The sequence below is a fragment of the Cynara cardunculus genome (assembly GCF_001531365.2).
Source record: "Cynara cardunculus var. scolymus isolate 2C chromosome LG 3, CcrdV1, whole genome shotgun sequence".
Classification (NCBI taxonomy): domain Eukaryota; kingdom Viridiplantae; phylum Streptophyta; class Magnoliopsida; order Asterales; family Asteraceae; genus Cynara; species Cynara cardunculus.
In genome coordinates this window covers 37,407,601-37,416,182 of record NC_037530.1, presented here as the reverse complement: position 1 = coordinate 37,416,182, position 8,582 = coordinate 37,407,601, and the positions used below count along the sequence as shown (strand labels likewise).

Genomic DNA, 8,582 nt, shown 5'->3' with positions numbered 1-8,582 from the left:
TTCTAGCTTTCTTTTGTATTGATATATTGATTTTTTTTGTATAGACAACTTTTTTGCAAATAGAAGGTTCGTCAAAATGAAGAAACCCCATAAGTTTAGAGAGTTAGCCAACATGAACCCGTGATATGAGTTTATAGGATTAGCCAAGAGAACCCAACCCCGTGAGTTAAAATAAAGACACCTCAACCCCCTCTTATATACCTACCATCAATTGTCGAGCTTTCATTTTTCCATCAATATGGGATACACCAACTTAACATCAATTTCATTTTTCCATCAATATGGGATACACCAACTTAACATCAATGCAAGAAATATATAATGCTCAATTCTTAGGATGACATATCATTTCTTGTGAATCTTACTTATATATAGAGAGAGCCCTATATATATAAATTTTTTTTATAAAGATGATTTTTTTGCAAAAAAAAAAGGGTTGGCGAAAATGAACCAACCCCATGAGTTTGGAGGGTTAGTCAACATGAGCTAATGATATGAGTTTATAGGGTTAGCCAAAAGAATCCAACCCATGAGTTAAAACAAAGACATATCAACCTCACTTCATATACCTACCATCAATTGTCAATATTTCATCTCTCTATCAATATGAGATACTCAAAACTCAACCTCTATGCAAGAAATATAAAATACTTAATTCTTAGGGTGTTACATCATTTATTGTGGATCTTACTTTTATATATAAAGAAGATTTAAAAAAAAAAAAAAAGTATTTAAATTTGTAAGTATGTATTTATTTGAAAATATGTTTAGAATTAATTATTATTAATAATTAATAATTAAAAGATATTTGATTGGGAGGAAAGTACATATTAATTCGCTTATAAATAGCAGAGAGGACATGCTTAGATAAGCTGAGTGATCAACTGCTTCTCACATTCCATCTCGTCTCCTTCTTGCCGGAAAATTATCGCCGATTTACAGAGAGATGTTTGCAGAAGAAAACGGTTTACATGGAGACCCAAGAATAAAGGCCATCTCAGATGCCATAAGAGTCGTTCCCCACTTCCCTAAACCAGGTATTTTTGCCTTCTTTCACTCTGGATTTTCGTCGAACACTTTGTGGTCTGACTCTTTCTCGTCCAATTTCTTTTGTAGGAATAATGTTTCAAGATATAACAACGCTGTTGTTAGATCAAAAGGCTTTTAAATATACCGTTGATATCTTTGTTGATCGTTACAAAGAGAAGAAAATTTCAGTTGTCGCCGGTATTATTTGTCTTCAATCTCTCTCTCTCTCTCTCTCACGCTTACATGCAGCTACGCCATTAAATTTGTGTTTTTCTCTTTTAATTGTTGGTCTTTGATTTCCCTGCAAAGTTTAGGGGAAGAAAGGAACAAAACTCTCCACTTTATTCTGTTTGCATGTGTACACCAGTATGTGCGTTTGTGATGTTTAACTTCAGGATTTTTTTTAGCGTGATGTGATATCCCTCTAGGAATATTAAGTTCAAAATATGTGTTTCCCTACAATAAAATGTTCGGATGAAGAATAATAAAATGTATGCACTGGTTTTGGAAATTAGGGTTCTTAATCTTTAGGAACATGGTGGAGTATATTTAGTTGTTTATCGAGGTTGGAGGTCGAATTCTTTCAAGATGTTCACCTTTTCAAGAACACTGTTAAATCTGCATTCCCTCTGCCCCAAAATCTTAAATTTGTGGAATTGATTAGTTTATTGCTTCGGTTCTTATAAGATTTTTGTGGTTTTAAAGAATAGCTACAGAAATGTAGGAAAAAAGATGTCACTAAATTTGCCGGTGAGGAAACAAAAGGGTCATTAGCCCAACGGTATATAGGTTATGAGTGAAACCCAGCCTCCAAGGTGGTTAAGGGTTCAAACTCGATAAAGGTGAGAGTGTGTACGAGTATTTGCCGTGTATAAATATACTATCCTTTAAAAAAAATTGCCAGAGGTGCCGTTCTCTTTTTATAAAGATGTCATTAGCATCTTGGCAACCTTGCTAGTTGGTTTCTAATCTATTGTCCGATTATTGGTCAACGTTTTCTCCCTATTTTTTAGAATGAATGATGTAATATTATGTGGACCCTGTTTCTAGCTCACCTTGTTGAGGAAAGCATAGATTATGTAAGCATATCGGCATCGGAAGATTGCATGTGGATTGTTCTTTCTTGTCTAATGTGTAATTAACATCTTAATAATAATGATTAGGTATGGGTTCATGAAAAACTAGATTTTAAAGTGACAGCTAATTTTGGTAGTTAATTTACATCCTCATAGAGACAAAACGTCATTAGAAGTTACAGTAACCATGGCGGTTTGTCCCTGATCTAATGTTCCGTCACTTGTATCCTCCCTTGGATCTTTAAGAATGAATGATGTAACATGTGGACCCTATTTTTAGCTCTTCTTGTTTAAAAATCATAGAATATGTAGCGTATCAGCATCCAAATATTGTTTGTGGATTGTTCTTCCTTGTCTAATGTGAAATTAACATATTTATACCATCGATTAGGTATGGACTCATCACAAAATAGATTATAAAGGGGCAGCTAAGTTGAATTCTTTAAAATTTGGCCTTATCAATGAAAGCTCTGTTTCTTTATGTATTCTTCATATGATGATGTTATATGGTTCTTATTTCAATTACCTTGCATAGTGATTAATAAAATTTTATTGAATTCGGGCTGTAAGCTCAGTGGAGTCTTTTCAGTTTTGTAGTTAACCATAATGGTAAAGGCAATAGTATGTGCTAATAATGACTTTCATGGCCATTCGAACTTGGAAAATGAAAGAAGGAACAAGAGTAAGACGTTGTTATGACATCTGATTGATATTTAACTTTCAAAGAACAGGAAATCACCAAGGCCAACTATTGTCGACATTCTAGAAACATATTGATGACGTTTAACTAACCTTATGGCAGCGTAGTAGTTATTATCCTTGTGTAAATTCCCTCTTTGATTCGTTCCTTGTTAATGATGTTTGTTGTTTGCTCACTGTAAGATTGTGATATACAGGAGTTGAAGCTAGAGGATTTATATTTGGCCCTCCAATTGCATTGGCTATTGGTGCCAAATTTGTTCCACTGCGCAAACCAAGAAAGTTGCCTGGTACGCATTGAATCTTACTTTTCGTTTCCAACATCAGAACTTTTGACAATACATCATCTACCACTCTTATACAACACGGCCAACAAACCTTATCCAAATTATTTTGGAGGTAGGCTGACCATTATGCTCTTAACTTTAGAAATGTAATGTTAAGAGTCCATCATCGGCTAGACTTTAACGCTGTGTTCTCGAATTTGGGGAGAAAAGAAAAGGAAGGGATGGAAAAGAAAATAATTTTTTTATTTGTGTTCTTTAAAAGGAAGGAAAATGAAGGAAAGGAAATGTGTATTTTTTTTTTTACAAATATATCCTTTAAAAATATGCTCTTTATTATGAAAGGTTATGTAGTTTTGTAATTTTAATAATCTTTTCAAAAAGTTTTAATTCCTTTCCTTCCCTTTCCTTCCACATCCGGAAGGAAAGTTTTGGGAGTAAACTTGTGATTTCTTTCATTTTGTTTCCTTTCCTTTTTCTCCTACAAAAGTTTTGAGAACAAGAGTTTTTCTTACTTTCCTCCTCTTTCCCTCCCTTTCCTTTCCTTCGTAAAAAAGGTTTTGCGAACACAGCACGGCATTTCTCCTCAATATATGTTCGAACCTCTTTTCTCTCCTTAAGGCCTCTTTTGGAGTAATCTAATGTGGTTCCACATGTTTTCACATGGTGTCAGAGCCAAGGTCTACCATTCTAGAGACTTGACACCCTGTGGCAATCTGTATTCATCTAGACCCCTCACGACACCTTGGACAATGTGTGCCTGTCTAGCCTTCGTTGGAGGGGGCGTGTTAGTCCTACATCGTTTAGACTTGAACCATTTCTCCTCAATATATGCTGGAACTTGTCTTCTCTCCTCATGGGCACTTTTGGATAATGTGGTTCCACATATTCTCACAAGGAAATATCAGACATAAGGCCAGTCGAATGGAAGTGCTTCCATTGGGTAGATATTATTATTATCAGATGTATTCTGATTCCCATACTGCACCCAATTAATAGAACTGTTTCTTCTTTAAAACCTGTGTCATGGCTGACCAAATTTCACATGAGCAGTTATTTTTACCATCCTGTTTGTGACATTGACACGAGTACTCAGAGTAGTTTTTCTTAACTGTTGCTAACTTATGTTGTTCTTTTAAGATCACATGCATGTCCAGTTTACTTTGAAGTCTAAACTTGGAATCCTTAACTTTGAATGTGTAGGTGAAGTAATATCTGAAGCATATGTGCTTGAGTATGGCACAGATTGTCTAGAGATGCATGTCGGGGCTGTTCAAGCTGGGGAAAGTGTGTTGATTGTAGATGATCTAGTGGCTACAGGAGGGACCCTCTCAGCAGCCATAAGGCTTTTAGGTAAAGAATTGGAGGTCCATTGTTCATCTTCAAGTACCATCATACTTGATCAAATCAATAATATATATATATTTGAACATGTTTTCCTAGAACGTGTTGGAGCTGATGTCGTTGAATGTGCATGTGTTATTGGATTGCCACAGGTGAAGGTAAGGTTTTTTGTTATTCCACAAGTAGTTTTATTAATTATCGCATTAACTGTAACCTTTTGTTTCTCCACAACTCTTTAAGCTATTTGTACCTTTTTGGGTACCTTTAAATTGTTCATCAGAGATAATCAAGTATGATCCTGCATGTTCTGAATAACATTTCTTCTAACAATCATCAATCAAATGAGTATTGTTTAAAACATCTTAAATACCTTATTTCTAAAAAATATTAAAAACTTATCATTTTAGATGTTTAGTGATCAATTCTTATGGATAGTAATGGTAAATTGTATTGATTTGCACATGAAAATTATAAAATGCTTTTTTAACTGTTTTATGTTTAGGTAGAGGGAGAATATGCTAGAATTCTGAAAGAACATTTTAACGGAAGAAGATAAATCATATCAATCTAAGGGGATGCCATAACTTAATAATATACTTTCAAGTTTATGCACCAATTTTGGACAAAAAGTTGATTACCTGCAACTCCAACCGGTCCCACACAGAACCTGCCTCCAAGGACACCAATGTGAGGAGGGGGGGTGGTTTGGAATCAAACCGCTGACCTATCTTGTATTTGGGCAAAGTAAACCCACCCCTTTGCTAATTGAGCTACAGGCCAGAGGCGTTTATGCACCAACTGACCAAGCTAGTTCATATCATTGTTGAGTTTTAATGGTTTATAAGCTTCAATCCAAAGGTCCAAGCCTTGATAGATGCATACCCATGTTCTGACTGGTAGCAAGACTGCATATAGTTTCTTTTTGCCATTTTCCTCCATAGATGATGAAATGTTGTCTAGTCGTCACATTTTATGGATATGAACTTGTTTAAGTGTCCATAGCCTTTTTTCTTGAGTTTTACTACCCATGCGGTTGTTACTAGTAACAAATCTGAGTCGATAAATACGTTCTCCAATCTAATGATCATGTCTAACAGGGTAATTGGACGCTAAATGGGGTACCCCTCTACGTTCTTGTGGAACCTCGCCTAAATGACCTGGTATTCAGTGCTCTTCATTCTAAGTTTCGTTCTTCCGTGTCATTTTCTATAAATAATTTCCAGCTTACTCTTCATTTATTAATATTTTGCCAATGGTTTTATACTTACCATCGCGTTATCATCCAAACATTGATCACACAGGAATGTACTTTATAAAATGCTGCAAAACACAGCAACACTTGGGTTAAGAACATCAATTTTACTGCTTTGGAGTTTAGGAGTTGTGGCAAAGGACGAATCTGTCCATCCATTGTCGCCTTTTAAGCTCCCCTACCGCCCCCGGAGCTTTCAGCAGTCTGATGGTTTTCGTGTTACACAATAGGGTCATTTTGGAGATGGTGGATTCGTGTAATTGTTAGGGTTTTTTTTTGGCTTATTAGGAATTTGATTCTCTCCCAATTGAAGAATTAGCTTTGGTGGGTGCATCTTGTAGGTGAATACATTACTTGAATTGAATTGAACCCAGAAATCAGATTTTATGAATGAATATATGGTTTGGTGGTTTAATGAGGAATCACCATTGGCAAAGGTGGCTCTTACTTACCATCAATTTGTTGATGGTTTTGTGTTTGTGTTTTTAATCTTGAAGACCAATTTTTTAGTATATGTTTTAAAGTTCAAGATTTCTTGAGAAGTAGATGCAAAATTGGAATTAGTGATGGAAAAAGTCATGGATCAAATCTGTATTCCTTTGTTTTTTTTTTTTCTATTTCTTGGCTTATTTTTATCCTTCAATCACACAAATACATATCATTGTACAGAATGTGACGTAAGAAATACATATCATTGTACAGAATGTGACGTAAGAAATACATATCATTGTACAGAATGTGACGTAAGAAATACATATCATTGTACAAAATGTGACGTAAGAATTTGGACCACTTTAGAATACAATCTATATATATATTAAAGAAGAAACCACATGTAATGATGTGGCCTCTTCTCAAAACAAGAAAATGTTTTATTTTTTTTCTCCTTTTTTCAAGCTTTTCCTACCTCAATATTTGTTTTTGATTTTTAATATTCACATTTAAGATCTTTTAATTAGGTTGTTTCAACCTATTCATGTTCCCTCTAATAATTACTCTTTTAACTCTCATTATTTCTCTCTATTTGGTTACAAATTTTCATTTTCTCTTCAAGGTAAACCTCTATAATAATCTCTCAATTCTTCCTCTATATTCATGTATAATTTTGTGGTACACTTCTATGATAATCTCTCAATTAATCTCTCGATGTTTTCTCTCTATTCAGTTATAAATTTGTGGATGTTATTTGCATTTTTGTTTATTTGAGGTGTCATTCAATAAGACAAGTCATGATATGAGTTTTTGTTTATGTAAGTATAATATTTCTTTTTTTAGTCGGAGACATTCACATTATAGTTGGAATTATGTAGGCATATAGATTTCTTTTTGTATAGATAAAGTGGCATATGAATCATTAAATAAACAATTTAACATTATTTAAGCATAATATCTCTCTTAACCTCTCAATTCTTCCCATCTATTCAGTTTTTTTGGAGGTCATTTGCCTTTTTGTTTATTTGGGTTTATATATTAAAGAAGAAACCATGAGTTATTGAGATGGCTTCTCCTAAAACTTAGAACCTTATTTCTCTTTTTTCTCCTTCATTCTTTTAATATCCACTACTATATTTTTTTTTTGTGTCAATTTAGGTTTTTTTTTCTTCAATGTTTGCATTCAACTTCAAACCATTCATCTTCTTCTATATTAATTCAAATTACATAACTCCAAATCATTCATCTTTTCCAATCATTTATTTATATATATATATATAAACAACAACTTTTTGTTCATCTTCATCTCTCACATCCTCTCAAATTCTATCTCTATCTTATACATCTCTAAATTTATTTTCTTCATCTTTGGTTTTTCTTTTATTTTACTATTGATAATCTTCATAGTTTTTTTGTTATTTCTCTTCTCCTATAATTTTATGAATGTTTGTATCGTTATTTAGATTGCATTATAGTTTTTATGCATTATGTCATGATGATTTAAAGAAGTCTTCAAGTTCAATATTTGATTTTTGGTTGCAATACAAGGTAATAATTTTATATTGATTTGTTTCATGATTTTGATTGCATTATAATTTTATTTATGTTTGTATCGTGATTTTGTTTGTATTATAACTCTTATGTATTAGGTGAAGATTTGAAGTGTTCAAGTTTACTATGTAATTTTTACTTATGTTGAACCTTTTTTGATTTGCAGATTTTCGAGTTCTTCAATTTTTATATATTATGTCTTAAAAATTTGAAGTTTTCAAGTTTGGGTTGTGGGAATTTATGATTATGATCTAAGGTAAGGATTTTATGCAAGTTTATTTCGTAATTTAGAGTGTACTAGAATGTTATGTATGTTTGTATCATGATTTTGATTGGATTATATTTTTAAGTATGTTCTTATCGTAAGTTTAGTCGTGTGATAATTTTATGTATGTTCGTGTTATGATTTTGATTGCATTATAATTTTATTTATTGGGTTATAAATATTTGAAGTCTTTAAGTTTGGTAYGTGATTTTGTACATACCGTATGGTTGGTCCATTCACTATTGTGTTTTTAAAGTCAGGATGTATGTTGAGGATGAAAAATGGTACATGTACATCATCCTTTTTTGTGCTTATACATCGTAAGCATCATTACACAAAACTAAGTTTTCTGTTATCAAAACTAAGACAATAATAATTTATCTGTCTATAATGAATCCAATTTAAATTTCAGTTCTTCGGTTTTTGGCCAGCCATGATTAGCTATTGTTTACAACAATCGGTAAGCTTATAATATAACGAATGTTATTGCTTAATATACTTTGCATTGTATGATTCCTCAAGATTAGAGGATACTATATTTCATTCAACAATTAATAAAATACTCTTATTTTATTTTCTATTATTTAATTGTATTATAAATTTAGTTATATCATTTCTTATATTGTGATTACACATCTAATTATTCGGAT

At 32.7% G+C, this 8,582-nt stretch overlaps 1 protein-coding gene across 1 annotated transcript; it reads left to right on the top strand.

Annotated features, from left to right (window-relative positions):
• The first annotated feature begins 869 nt into the window (after window positions 1-869).
• LOC112509872 (adenine phosphoribosyltransferase 2-like) lies at window positions 870-6,120 on the top strand. The gene is made up of 7 exons (XM_025115068.1): window positions 870-1,037; window positions 1,117-1,227; window positions 3,002-3,094; window positions 4,292-4,441; window positions 4,532-4,590; window positions 5,530-5,592; window positions 5,734-6,120. Exons 1-7 carry the CDS (start codon window positions 947-949, stop codon window positions 5,746-5,748), a joined length of 582 nt encoding a protein of 193 aa, XP_024970836.1. The 5' UTR covers window positions 870-946; the 3' UTR covers window positions 5,749-6,120.
• The last annotated feature ends 2,462 nt before the right edge of the window (window positions 6,121-8,582 follow it).

Coding starts and splice junctions, on each gene's coding strand:
- LOC112509872 (XM_025115068.1), top strand. CDS start 947: ATGTTTGCAGAAGAAAACGGTTTACATGGAGACCCAAGAATAAAGGCC. Junction 4,442..4,531: donor AGCAGCCATAAGGCTTTTAG/GTAAAGAATTGG, acceptor ATGTTTTCCTAG/AACGTGTTGGAGCTGATGTC. Junction 4,591..5,529: donor TTGGATTGCCACAGGTGAAG/GTAAGGTTTTTT, acceptor CATGTCTAACAG/GGTAATTGGACGCTAAATGG.